The sequence below is a fragment of the Rutilus rutilus genome, assembly GCF_951802725.1.
Source record: "Rutilus rutilus genome assembly, chromosome: 8".
Taxonomy (NCBI): Eukaryota; Metazoa; Chordata; class Actinopteri; order Cypriniformes; family Leuciscidae; genus Rutilus; species Rutilus rutilus.
In genome coordinates, this window is record NC_140222.1 from 16,909,876 (window position 1) to 16,924,389 (window position 14,514).

Consider the following 14,514-nt stretch of genomic DNA (forward strand, 5'->3'; position numbering starts at 1 on the left):
GCTAGTGGGTAAATTGAGCCACCAATTAAGCTTGAGGGAACAGTGCAAAAGATGATTTGCTAAGGATAAGGCATTATGGCATGACTTCTGTAAAGTTGCTTTGAATAAAATGAAAAAAAAAAAAAACTTGATAACAAAAATGTTATTTATTTAATCATATATGGTGCGTTATTTTATTAAAAAATATTTAAAAACATGAGATGGGAGGAAAATATATATTTTAATGCTTTTTCGTTCTTTCGCAAAAGTCTTGCAATACCCTGATAAACTTTGCATTCGCTCGCAAAACCTTTGTGTTCCCTCGCAAAACCTTTGCGTTCTTTGCGAGCGAATGCAAAGTTTGTCTGGGGAACACAAATGTTTTGAGAGGGAATGCAACGGTTTTGTGAGTGAACGCAAAGTTTCTCTGGGGAATGCAAAACTTATGCAAGAGAATGCAAAAGTGCTGATTTTTTTTTCCTTCCATCTCCTATTTTTCCCATCATCACATGTCCCTTTTAAGGAGTCTGTACTTTGTCCCTGACATGTCATCTATGGCAAATCTTCCACTTGGTCTGTTATTGTGATATTGCCTAATCTACATTCCTAAATGTCATTTAAAATCAGACCTATCTGTGGTTGGTTGCTTTTCATGTTGGTCAAACTTTTCTCTTTTTTTATTCTCAGTCCAGAATGAAAGCTTCAACTGATGATGGGTGATTCAATCTGACTTAATCATAATGTGAGGAAAATAAAAAATCCTTTCGATGAGGAAGTTCACAATGCAAAACTCAGCACTTCTCTGTTCAGGCAAATGGTGGTTCAAATAAGGGAAGTACCAAATACTGTTTCCCATTTCTCCTAGAAAAAAATAAAATAAAATAAAATAAAATAAAAAAAATTTCCGTATGGCACCTTCTATAAGCTAATTTTGCAACTATATATTTCACAGTGCCAACTTTACTTCTAATACTTGTGACATATTAAATTGTGACTTTAACCCTAAAACCGTATTCTGGACAAATGTGGGCAAAATAATTTTGATTTATTTTTAAAAAAATACTTCCCTTGATCTGAGCGGTACAAGACTTGGCCACTTTTCCTAAGTTTGCCTCCTGAACACACGCAATTTTTTTTGACTCAATTCTACAATGTTAAGTGGGTGAAAAAAAAAAATCCTTAATCTTGTATTTGGGTCAAAAATGGGCACCCAGAAATGAATGGGAAAAAGTGAAAGTGACAGTGAAAGTGAAAGTGAAAGTGAAAGGAATGTAATTTAGAGCAAAAACTGTAATTTAGAGCATTCTTCTTGTTTTTTTGTAAAAATAAATCAATAGATCCAATACAATGCATATCTAGCATACACACAAATGAAGGGCTGATCCTGTACAACATTCTCATCATGGCAAAAACTCACACTCAAAAAAATAAGCATAATTTACATAGAAAATATGGTACTTTTTGAAGTAAATAAATTCAAAAATACCCCCAAAATAAAAAAAAAAACACACCATAAATGGATGGACAAAATTTTATCGAAGACAGTGATATAACATTTATAATAAATAAAAAATAGGATCACATCTGAGTCCTCTGTGCCCACATTTGTCCACAATTACAGAATTAAGGGCTATAAAGTGAATACGGTTTGAGGGCTACACTGTATTTCACAATTATGACTTCATATCTCACAACTGCGACTTTATTTCTCAGAATTTTTTTTTTTTTTTTTTTTTTTTTTTGCATTTCATTTTCTTATAATTCTTTGTTTATAAACTGTCACAATAAGACAGGCACTTACACTGACTTTACTTTGGTGTCTCTTTATTTTCTTGTGTTATTCAGCTCTTCTGCACATTCCTGTCATCACCAGATACTGTGCCCAAAATCCTTCATCATCCAGCTCAAAATGTTCACTGCTGTGTTCGGTGTTGAATGTGAGTGATGCGACTCTCTCCTGGTACAAAGGAATCAGTGTATTGTCCAGCATCAGTGTGTGTGATCTCAGCATCAGTCTCTCTCTACCTCTGGAGGTGGAATATCAGGATAAAAACACCTACAGCTGTGTGCTGAACAATCCCATCAGCAACCAGACCACACATCTGGACATCAGAGGACTCTGCCAGATCCGTTCAGGTATGACATGTGTGATATGATGGGGTGAACTATAACTGTCTCCCCCCTTTTTGAGAATGGACATTAAAATGCACTATTCAAGCTTAAATGGTTGTAATTCAACAATGCTTTGGAGTATAGATCTAAGTTTGGTCTTGTTTTAAAGGAAAAAAATAGCAGATTATTGCTGAAGTGTAAGCAATTTTCAAAAAATTAAAGTATGAAAAAGTTATGGAAGTTTAAATTTACATTAAATGAAATATAATTTATTTAATATTTTTTCTTTTATTTAAAATATATACTTTACAAAATATTTTTAGAAAAAAAAAACTTTAAAATCAAAGCCATATATCTAACGAAGTTGTGTTATAAATCTGAAGTTGATATCACAAAAATTGAAGTTCCCATGAGATTTTGTTTAGGCGTAATACCAGAAATAGCCACCGGGTGCCATTGAATTCCATTGAATTTAATTGTATGCATTCTGCTATAACAAATTAATACATTTCTGTCCAAATAACACTTCTGTCACAAAATATAGAACTTTGAGACTCAGACCTTTCTGACAATATTTGTTTTGTCAAGATTAGAAAAGGTTTTGATCATAAATTATGAAACATGACGACGCCCAAAAGGGGAGGAGCCTGATCAAATAATTTAGAGTACTGTTTCTATGGAAATGTGTCTAATTTCAAAACAATTTTCACAGGATGAATTCTGAGTTCGTAAGCTTCAAATGATACCTAATTTATGATAACTACTAAAATATGTAATGCAATTAAAAAAAGGCAATAAAAAATATATATTATATTTTAGAGGATAATATGTATATTATACGTTTTAGAGGATATTTTTTTATATTTTTTTTATTGACAAATAATAGATTAAATGTTTTATTATGAACTTTTAGCAATACAACCAAAGTTTCAATTATTAAAAGTGTGTGCGTCGACTTTGTCGTTAACTGTAAATTCCCCAACACCACTGTGCTAAATATATCTGTAACATTATAAGTGATTATTTGTATTATATTGTTGTCTATTCAGGCATGTAGTTTTTCAGCGAGAATGAAAGTTTGCCTGAATGTGCTGTAAATGTGAGTCAAAATTAAATAAGGACAAGAAACATGATTTGATCTTATTTGTTGATGAATAGTTTGTGCTTATGAGTGTGTCTATTAAAGGTGCTCTAAGTGATGTTGGGTGACGTCACTTCTTGTTGACGTTCGAAGTATTGTCAAACAAAACAGAGGCTAGCTGGACCCTCCCTCCTCCTCATCCGTGCACTAACCCCCCAAACCCCACTCCCAAATCATTCTTGTCAGTTATTGGCTGGAACAGTTTGTTATGTTTTCGTGGTGCGGGTGAGCCCAGTTTGTTTTTGTTGCTGTTTGTGGAGCCTGTGGTGTCTACAGAGACCGCGTTTTTTTACAGTGTGTTCAGGGGACAGGCAGCTAGCGGATAGTGAGGAGATGTTTTCTGTATGTGACAAAAAAAAAAATTGGCCTAAAAAACGTGTGACATCACTTAGAGCACCTTTAATGAATGTACACTACCGTTCAAAAGTTTGGGGTCAGTAAGAATTTTTATTTTATTTTTGGGGGAAAGAAATAAAATAAATCAATACTTTTATTCATCAGGGATGAGTTAAACTGATCAAAAGTTACAGTAAAGACATTTATAATGTTGATCACTGTTGATTTGAATATGCATTCATGTTGTAGTTAAGATCAGGTCAAGACCAGATCAGTGTGTGTTGAAACCAAGACAAGACCAAAACTTTTGGGGGATTGAGATCAAGTAAAAAATGGGGTGTTAATATTTCAGAGTAAATTTATTTTAACCCAAATAGAGTATTTTCAACATTTGGGAGAGTAAAGTTGCTCTATCAGTGGAGTTAAAAGTGAGTGTAAAAATCTGCAGAAACGCATGACAATTTCAACTCTACAGCAGTGATGAATACCCGCCACTCTGTTGTGCTGAAGATTGGCACGTTTGTCGGTGGAGAAAGATCGCTCTGGAGTAACGTTAGGCCACTGATATTGCTAGGTAAGTAATAATCCCAACACACAAACGGTATTTTTTAACTTTACATAATTTTAGAGTTGTGCTGATAGTTGAGGTCATAATGCAACTAACCAGCTAATCCGTATCGGTAACTGTGTTTCTTACTTGCAATATTTTCACGAATGAATTTGGTCAGAATGATTTATGTGTAAAATAACGTTAGCTCGGTCGATATAACAACAAAATATTTAATATCTATTTTTTTAGCTTCCCATTCAACATTAATCTGTTTTTTTTTTATACTGGTAATGTTAACATGATTCTGATGTTGGTCTAGCTCTAGATCACTGATTGCATGACGTGTTTGTTTAACATGGCTTAACCATTTTAACGGGTTACTGTTTGAACTAAAATAGCTAATGAGCTAACGTTAGCTAACTTTGGCACAGTTATTTGGTAGCTAACGTTAGTGGGACGCGGTGCCTCTAAACTTTAACTAGCCTAAGTTAACGTTAACCCATTTGCTGCAGAAAATAGCCTAACGTTATATTCAACCAGCATAACTTTGTCTTCTTCAGCCACTCTTTGTAATTACAGTGTAAAGTTAACATCTAAGTAATACATAGTGCATTGCCACTACTGAGAGTAATGGATAGATAATTCTTAGTTGAACCAGCCCTAAATTATGATTTTGAATATATATATTTTTTTGTTAACAGGGGCAAAATGCTGTTGCGTGTTCAATTCGGGGAAGAGCAGAAATATGTCAAGCTGTCTGAGCTGAGTGACATTCGATGCTTTCTTGAAAGAAGGTGGGTCATTAGGTTAAAGCAATATCACCCAATGATACAGCACCTATTATGTTATGATATCTAGCTAGGTCAATAATCATTTCTGCTGTGCTTTATATTTTCAGTTACATAAAATCGGGTGCAGATACTTGTCTTTCATCATTTTGTGAATACATGAGGCAAACTTAAATATGACCTTTGATTCTTGTGAGAAGGGAATGCATGTTTTTTTATTAATTTTTTTTTAAACAGCGTGTCTAAAATTCAACATACCAGAAAGCAGGCAGCCAGACATTAAGGTGTATGACCAGTCAGACACAGAAGTTGACACAGAGGTTTTTGAAGAAATAGTGAAGGAGTCACCTGGAACTTTCAGAATCATGCTGGGCAATGGAGGACTTGGTATTCATTCAGACAATTCACAAATTAGTTAGTTTAGTTCAAAGGCGGGAATGAGAACATTTATTGTTTTAAAAATAACTGTTTCTTGTAATATGTTTCTATGTTTTGTACAAATTTCATAATGAACAGGTGCCTCTCAATCATCATCATGCTCGGGTACATCTGATGACACCGTCATCCTGAATTTCACGATGTGTGACCCTGTTGAAGAAGTAGCTGCTGCCGAAGGAAGCCAGCCTAAAAGGCCATGTCACATAAACTATGAGGCAAAAGCGGTAAGTGGTGGAAATTGCTGTTAAGTCCAATCTGAATGTTGTTTCACCATGGGAAGTGTTCTTTAGATAGCTTTTTTTTTTCAGCATTACATATGGTTTTACAATAACGGAAAGCACATTTTATTCCACCTATAGTTGATTGAAAAAATCCTAACATCAAAGCCTGGTGGTGAACGCATTATGCAAGAGTATGGAAAAACCAAATCTCTGACAGATGCCACCAGAAGACAGATGATTAACATACTTGCTGCTGAGATGACAGAAACACATGGGTAAGCATTAAGCATATAGATGGGCTGTAAAGAAACATTGTTATTGTTGTACAGTTATTAATTATGTAAATTGTGTTGTGCAATGTCAGTTGAGTGTGATGTTAAATTTGAATTCATATGCTAGGACATCCCCCCCCAAAAGTGTCAGAGTGATGTATGCACAGGGGATAGTAGCTTTGTTTCCCTATCTAGAAGACCCATACTCACAGCATGGATATGTAAGTAAATGGGTTATTGCAACATTATGCACATATTCACTCTTTGAAATGTTAATAGTACTCCTTTATAATTTCTTTATAATCACATAGGAACATTACTACGATCCGGAGAGTGGTTCGGGATACCTTGCATGGCGATTGAAGACCATACAAAGAAAAACAGCAGAGGAGAGAGGTGCCTCAGTCAGCAAATCTCCTAAAGGTATGTTTACTGATCAGTGACGTGATTATAGTGGTGACCTGTGAATTGTACAGAAATCAGTTCTTAACATTGTATTTTTTCTTAAGTTGGTGGGCCAGGCCGTGGTCGTCAGCCCGTAAGCCCTTCAGCCCTTCCGCCATCTGATGAGGATGTGGAAGCAGCTATTTCTGTTTTGAGACACTCTGCTGATGAAAAGACTGTCCGCGAGAAGATGGAAATGACCTTCATATATCGGCAAGCAATGGTCAACGATGAAGCCAAATCATCAGATGTCTTCTTGGTCTTCCCACGATTTCTGGACACACCAGGACTGGTATGACATCTTAATTCACTGCATCACCAAAATATCCAATGTAGCATTAGGCATCACTCATCACTTCTGTCTATGTGTGTTACATTGCAGATAGAACAAGATTTCAGACTTATGTTTGGTGAGGCCACGGCCAACAAATTCTTGGAGAAGTGGCCAACCACTTTCAAAGCAAAAGTAATAAAGGAAAGCCATGGACTTGTACCCACCACAGAGCTCTTGGATTTGATGCGCAATGCTGAGTCAGCTGCTGAAGTTGAGAATGGTATGAATAGAACTGTTTTACTTTTTAATGTAGGTGTGTAGTGTACATTTTCGTAATGGTGCAAGTTGTCAATTTGAATACTATGCCATGGCATAATGTTAACCAGGTTTTAATGTACTTATTTGTAGGCTGGGACAGTGACATGTCCGCCATCTTGCTGCTGCTACATTTGCTACCACCATCTGCACAAGGTAGAAAGAGGCCGGGAAAGCTGTCTGCATATCAAGCTGTAGATCAGCTCATCAGATTTCAAAAGGTATGCTTAAAGGATTAGTTCACTTATAAAAATTGTTTTGCTGATTATTTACTAACCCCCATGTCATCCAAGAGGTCCATGTCTTTCTTTCTTCGGTCTAAAAGAAATTAAGGTTTTTGCGGAAAACATTCCAGGATTTGTCTCCATATAATGGACTTCCATGGTGACCAACGGTTGGAGGGTTCAAATGAGGGTTCAAAGTCTGTCTCAATACTGCTTCAAAGACTTGACACAATCCCATCAGAGAAATAAGGTTCTTATCTAGCAAAACAATCTTGTCGTTTTCAAAATAAATAAAAAAATTATAGACTTTTGGACATTTGACCCCTCATTTGAACCCTCAAACCGTTGGTCACCATGGAAGTCCATTATATGGAGACAAATCCTGGAATGTTTTCCTCAAAAACCTTAATTTCTTTTCGACTGAAGAAAGAAAGACATGATCATCTTGGATGACATGGGGGTGAGTAAATTATCAGCAAAACATTTTTTCAAAGTGAACTAATCCTTTAACAGTTGTTTAAAGATGGCGGCGCGAGTACATCGCGAGGCTCGCGGTCTCTCCAGATTCTGTAATTTAGCAGTATTTTTCTTGCTCATTTCGGGTCTGTTCGTCCAGAACAGTTGTGCCTTAACATCGTACACCCAAGGTGAGCTTTTGGATATTGGTTTGCGAATTTCCGACAGTTTTATGGACAACCTTCGACTCCTTCCTGAGATCGCCAGATCACCCGAGGCTATGCACTCTGCCCGGCCGGGCGGAAGTGCTCGCAGGCGCCGGCGAGATCGTAAACAAAGGCGGGGGAAGCGCGGAGGACTAAGAGCTAAGCTAAAGCTAACACCACACCGGCTCTCTTTACCCAGCATTTTCCTTGCCAATGTACGGTCGCTGTTGAACAAAATGGAGGAGATTCGACTCAACATCACATACAGCAAGAGACTTTTGAACTGTAATGTTCTAATTTTCACGGAAACATGGTTAAACAGCGGAATACCGGACAACGCTATTGAGCTAGCGGGACGCCATACATTCCGGGCGGATAGAACATTACATGGCTCCGGTAAGACCAGAGGTGGTGGATTGTGCATTTACATTAACAAAGCTTGGTGCACAAACTCTGCTATTGTTGGGAGACATTGTTCAGCTAACCTTGAGTTTCTCATGGTTAAATGTAGACCGTTTTATCTACCGCGGGAGTTCACTTCCACTATTATAACTGCAGCCTATATTCCCCCGGATGCTGATGCCAAGTTTGCTATGAAAGAACTTCACGCAGCCATCAGTAAACAACAGACCGTTCACCCGGAAGCTGCGTTTATTGTTGCGGGTGATTTTAATCATTCAAACTTAAAGTCAGTGCTACCGAAATTTCACCAGCATGTTTCCTGTCACACCAGAGGAAACAAAACCTTAGACCATGTTTACACAAACATGGCTGAAGCTTACGTCGCGACACCCCTCCCCCACTTGGGACAGTCAGATCACCTTTCTTTGTTCCTCACCCCCAAATATGCACCTCTGATCAATCGCGTGAAGCCATCAGTGAAGACCATCAAGGTGTGGCCTGCGGGGGCAGATTTCTCACTCCAGGAAAGGTTTCTACACACAGACTGGAGTATGTTTGCTTCTCAAGCCACCAGTGGCTCTCACACGGACATTGACTGCTACACCTCCTCTGTACTGGATTATATTAATACCACCATTGACAGTGTTACAACCCAGAAGCAGATCACCACATACCCAAATCAGAAGCCATGGATGAACAGGGAAGTGCGACTCCTATTGAAGACACGCAATACTGCCTTCAGATCAGGAGATGCACAAGCCTATAGCACATCCAGAGCAAATCTGAAAAGGGGCATCAAAGAGGCCAAGCACTGCTACAAGCTTAAGATAGAGGGACACTTTTCCAACGCTGACCCTCGGCGCATGTGGCAGGGCATTCAGGCCATCAGTGACTACAAACCCTCTCACTCCACCCCCGCAGCCACTGATGTCAACTTCCTGAACGAGCTAAATGACTTTTATGCTCGCTTTGAAAGAGACAACAGAGAAACTGCCACCAAGCTCAAATCCTCAGCTGACCACCCACCGATCACACTCTCCTCCACAGATGTCTGCAATGCACTGAGCAGGATCAGCGCGCACAAGGCTGCTGGACCAGACAACATCCCTGGACGCGTACTCAGGGCATGTGCGGAGCAGCTCGCTGGGGTTTTTACAGACATTTTCAACCTGTCTCTTGCCCAAGCAACTGTACCAACATGCTTTAAATGCACTTCCATTGTGCCAGTGCCAAAACACTCCAGCCCGAAGTGCCTTAATGACTACCGCCCTGTAGCACTCACACCCATCGTAATGAAGTGCTTTGAGCGGCTGGTCCTGGCACACCTAAAAGACTCTCTACCATCCACATTGGACTCACACCAGTTTGCCTACCGTAGCAATAGGAGCACAGAGGATGCAGTCTCCATGGCACTGCACTCTGTGCTCACACATCTGGACAATAAGAACACTTATGCACGCATGCTGTTTGTTGACTTCAGCTCAGCATTCAACACTGTCATCCCAACTAAGTTAATAGCCAAACTTGGAGACCTGGGCTTCAACACCTCCATGTGCAACTGGATTTTGGACTTCTTGACCAACAGACCCCAGAATGTTCGATCAGGCTCCAACTGCTCCACATCCATCACACTCAACACTGGTGTACCACAGGGCTGTGTGCTAAGCCCGTTCCTCTACTCCCTCTTCACCTCCGACTGCAAGCCTGTGTACGGATCTAATTCCATCGTCAAGTTTGCGGACGACACTACGGTGATTGGTCTCATCAGCAACAACGATGAGACTGCCTATAGGGAGGAGATCAAGCACCTGGCCACATGGTGCACCGAAAATAACCAGCTCCTCAACACCACCAAAACGAAGGAGCTCATCGTGGACTTCAGGAAAGTGTCAAGAGGCACACACGACACCATCCACATCAATGGAATGGCTGTTGAGCGTGTCTCCAGTTTCAAGTTCCTGGGGACCCACATCTCGGCGGACATGACCTGGACAACCAACACCTCCAGCCTGGTCAAGAAGGCTCACCAGCGCCTCTTCTTCCTGAGGACACTGAGGAAGAATCAGCTTTCCTCCACTATCCTGGTGAACTTCTATCGCTGTGCAATAGAAAGCATCCTGACCAACTGTGCTACAGTGTGGTATGGGAGCTGTTCTGTTGCAGAGCGCAAGGCACTGCAGCGGGTGGTGAAAACCGCCCAGCGCATCACTGGGACTCCACTACCTGCCATCGAGCACATCCAGAGGAAACGCTGTCTGCATCGAGCTCGCAGCATCCTTAAGGACTCCTCTCACCCAGCCCACAGACTGTTTTCTCTCCTGCCTTCCGGCAGGCGTTTCAGGTGCCTCCGGACCAGGACCAGCAGACTAAAGAACAGTTTTTTCCCCAGAGCTGTCTCTTTATTAAACTCTAACCCTCATTGATCCCACTCCCCTTATATACTGATTGACTCTCCTCTCCCTCCTCACACCTGCCTCCATTTTGTTATTTGCAATACTATAATGTTCATTTGCACTGCTGACTGTTATTACAGTAACAACTGTTTACATATGCATCTTGCACTACTACCTTGACTGGAATATGCTCATTTGCACTGCCGACTGTTTATTTACAGTACCGACTGTTATATATACATTGCAATATCGTACCTTAACTGTAATATGCAATTACTTTCCACTGCACTCACTCGGATAGCTTCTGTCCAAACTTTATTTGCACTACTTTAAATCCATTGTTATACTGCTCATTAGCCTAACTTATACATATATCTATTTGTAAAATTCTGTTTATAGTAATATCCATCTGTATATTATGCTCACATTCTGTTTATAGTAACAGCCATCTGTATATATATTCATAGTACATATCTATCTGTAAAATTATGTTTATAGTAACAGCCATCTGTATATTATATTCAGTACATATCTATCTGTAAACATTCTGTTTATAGTAATAGCCATCTGTATATTATTATATTCAGTACATATCTAGCTGTAAATTCTGTTCACAGTAATAGTTATCTGTATATTATATTCATAGGACAATCTATCTGTAAATTTTTGTTTATAATAGTATTCAACTCTATATTTATTCAGTACATATCCATGTTCTGCACTTATGAACCACTGTATATCCTGCACTTGCTGCTATTGCACTTCTGGTTAGACCTAAACTGCATTTCGTTGCCTTGTACCTGTACTTGTGTAATGACAATAAAGTTGAATCTAATCTAATCTAATCTAAAATATATATTCCATCACCTTAATCTTGTGCACAGTTTAAGGTGATCTGATCTATTGTCAGAAGTTAGTCACCAAAAAATTCTGTTGAATGTGCTTTGATGTAGGTTGGAACCAGTGTGCAGCAACATCTAGATAACATCACCCAAAGCAGTCAGCCCTACCTTCTCGCCCAGGGATCCACACAGAGCACCATTCACTCATACTTCATTGTGGTTGACAAGCATGCACTTCCATGCAAGGCAACAGGTTCAGTTGGAGCTTTTGACGAACTCTTTAAAGCCCATTACGTCTTTGGTACGTCATACAGTTTTTCCCTGAGCAGCTTTTTCACTTTTGTGCAAACAACCATTTATAACATCGACATGGGGGAAACAAAGGAGACTCCTAGAGTTGCAGAGTTGCGAGCAAGAATGGTGCGTTAGTTGAGATAAAACGATGAAGTGTTTTCTTTGCAAAAGTGACCATGGAAGTCCAAACAACCTTGTTAAACACTTTAAGGTAATTCATGGGCTATGTACAGGCAGGACTCTTTTTCTGAAGTGTGGTCAAGAAGGATGCTCACGTTCTTTTGGTAGTTTTTCTGGTTTAAGAAAGCATCTTAATAAGTGCCATGGAAGCAGTTTAGTTGATTCTGTAGATTATGATCGTTCATATCCTCAAAGAACCGTCAATACAGGTAATGTTTCTCATGTTGAAGAGTCGACTGAATATTTAGAGGCCGAGTCACAGTTATCTTCGCCATACATTGTAAATAGTTGTTCAGCTGTAATTTCTGATCTTAAGGCAGCAGGTGTTGGTCAAAGTACACTGAATTCTGTAGTGATTTCCATGGAAGAGATCGTTCAAGATATCCATCAGCATGCTAAAGAGACAGTGATAAAAGATGTATTTAGTAATGAAAGAGAAACGGAAATGTGCAAGAAAGTTGAGGCATGTTTTGAAGGGTTAGAGAATCCTTTCACAATTCTAAATTCGGAATACAAGAGATCCAAATTTATGACTGACAAGTGGGAAATAGTAGAACCAGTTGAATGTGTGATTGGTTCAAGATTTGACACAAGACGAAATAAAAAGACTGGAACATATGATCAGGTAGTAGTTCAAGATAAATTCATGTATATTCCAATTTTATCTACACTGCAGTCAATATTTAAAAGTCAGTATGTTGCAGAAATGTTGCAAAGCTCAGCTACTAGCGACTCTAGACTGAGAGATATTTGTGATGGATCTTTTTTTAAAAGTCACCCCCTGTTCTCAACTGAGAAGCAGACAATACAGATCCAGATGTTCTATGATGATTTTGAGGTCGCCAACCCTCTGGGTCCTAAGCGAGGTATTCATAAATTGGGTGGAGTATATTTTACTTTAAGAAACTTCTCTCCAAAATGGAATTCTTTCTTGGCTAACATACACCTGTGCGCCTTATTTCATACTCAAGATGTTAAACGGTATGGTTTTGGTGAAATTTTTGCTCCCATTGTTCGAGACATTAAAGTGTTAGAGAGTGATGGTATTGAGATTCCATTATACAATGGTTATGTTCGTGGCACTGTAGTACAGGTTACTGGTGATAATTTGGGTTTGCATAGTTTGTTTGGACTGGTGGAGTCTTTCAGTGCAAGGTACTGTTGCAGGTTCTGTTTAGCAGAAAAGGAGGACTTTCAGACAGAATTCTCTGAAGATTCTTCCAAAGTAGTTTTGCGCACCAAAGACATACACACTGCTCACTGTCAAGAAATGGCTTGTAATCCATCCCTTCCATACGTTTTTGGTGTGAAAAGGTCATGCATATTAAATTCATTGGAGTATTTTCACACAACAGAGAACTTCTCAGTTGATGTGATGCATGATGTGTTAGAAGGGGTGGGCCAGTACGAATTGAAGTTGTTATTTCTGTATTTGAAGGAAAAACATGTTACATCAGCAGAAATACATTCAAGAATACAAAGTTTTGATTATGGTTTCATGGAGAGAAACAACAGGCCTGTATCTGTTAATTTAGCTGAAGGATCTAATGATCTGGGACTGAATGCAGTTCAGTCCTGGTGCTTACTTCGGAATGTTCCTCTTATCTTTGGAGATTTAGTAACTTCTACTGACCAACACTGGGGCCTGCTTCTTTTACTACTTCAAATAATAAACATTATATTCGCGCCCATGTTATCTCAAGGTTTATGTGTATATTTAAAACATTTAATTGTGGATCACCACACACTGTTTAAGAAGTTGTACCCTCAGAAAAACCTTTTACCAAAGCACCATTTTCTTATCCACTATCCCCGCTGCATCCAGAAAATTGGGCCTGTCCTTCATAGTTGGTGTATGAGGTATGAAGGCAAGCATAATTTTTTTCAAAAAACAGCTTAAATCGTTTAAAAATATTACTAAAACGCTTGCAAAAAAGCATCAGATTCATATGGCACACAGTTGGCGAAGTTCAACAACTTTTAGTCGGTTAGATATTGGTCCAGGAAAAATGGTGTCTTTAAATATGCTAAAAGGAGGTTCTGAAATTGCTATGGCAATGCAAGTGCCCAGTAGCGTTCAGGTTATGAAGGTTAAATGGGCGAAACATAATGGGTTTATTTATCGGCCAAACTTGGTTATCTGTGGCAAAGTTGAATCTGAAGTGCCCGTGTTTTTTCAAATTGAGTCAGTTCTGATAATGTGTGAAAAACTGTTGCTACTCACAGTGCCTTTAGTTACAGAAACTTTTCAAGAACATTTCCACGCATATGAGGTGATCAGATCAAAGCAGGATTTCGTTTTTTTTCATGTCGACAACCTGCATTACCATAGGCCTTTTGACATACAAATGTCATATGGAGGGACTGACACAACTCTCCTTGTCGTGCCATATTGCTTTCTCTGGTAAGAGAAAAATGTTTGTAAAAAAACATTGTTATACATGTTTCTGTCAGATACAAGGCATTGTAAATTCAATGTTCAACTCATTTCAACATTGAAATGCTTTTTCATAATAAATTGTGAGTTCTGTGATCTAGTGTTATTGTGCTTGTTTTTATTTGGATAGTATTGATAGTTCTATATAATTCAGTAACACTGCATCTTATGATTTATATATATTTTAAAACACTGTAGAGAAATAAAGTA

General features: G+C 38.8%; 2 protein-coding genes and 1 long non-coding RNA gene across 5 annotated transcripts in view; 2 read left to right on the top strand and 1 right to left on the bottom strand.

The window, feature by feature from the left end:
- LOC311295873 overlaps nt 1-14,514 on the top strand; it is a 183,348-nt gene that overhangs the window by 167,529 nt on the left and 1,305 nt on the right. The window lies entirely within an intron of this gene.
- LOC311295855 (uncharacterized protein) overlaps nt 1-14,514 on the bottom strand; it is a 260,836-nt gene that overhangs the window by 70,572 nt on the left and 175,750 nt on the right. The window lies entirely within an intron of this gene.
- Nucleotides 1,919-14,385, top strand: LOC311295853 (uncharacterized protein). 3 transcript variants are annotated; one of them, XM_084417385.1, is made up of 11 exons: nt 1,919-2,115; nt 4,047-4,142; nt 4,820-5,293; nt 5,423-5,568; nt 5,704-5,840; nt 5,965-6,058; nt 6,149-6,260; nt 6,347-6,573; nt 6,664-6,835; nt 6,964-7,091; nt 11,505-14,385. In XM_084417385.1, exons 3-11 carry the CDS (start codon nt 5,272-5,274, stop codon nt 11,820-11,822), a joined length of 1,356 nt encoding a protein of 451 aa, XP_084273511.1. In that variant the 5' UTR covers nt 1,919-2,115; nt 4,047-4,142; nt 4,820-5,271; the 3' UTR covers nt 11,823-14,385. The 3 variants fall into 3 exon arrangements, with proteins under 3 accessions (XP_084273511.1, XP_084273510.1, XP_084273512.1); XM_084417384.1 differs by lacking the exon at nt 1,919-2,115 and having other exon boundaries at nt 3,899-4,142; XM_084417386.1 differs by lacking the exon at nt 1,919-2,115 and having other exon boundaries at nt 3,899-4,142; nt 4,820-4,912.

Bases quoted from the DNA above. Each gene is read 5' to 3' on its own strand.
- LOC311295853 (XM_084417385.1), top strand. From the start codon at position 5,272: ATGCTGGGCAATGGAGGACTTG. The intron at 5,569-5,703 runs GTAAGTGGTGGA...TTCCACCTATAG, and splicing joins TAAACTATGAGGCAAAAGCG to TTGATTGAAAAAATCCTAAC. The intron at 6,574-6,663 runs GTATGACATCTT...GTTACATTGCAG, and splicing joins TTCTGGACACACCAGGACTG to ATAGAACAAGATTTCAGACT.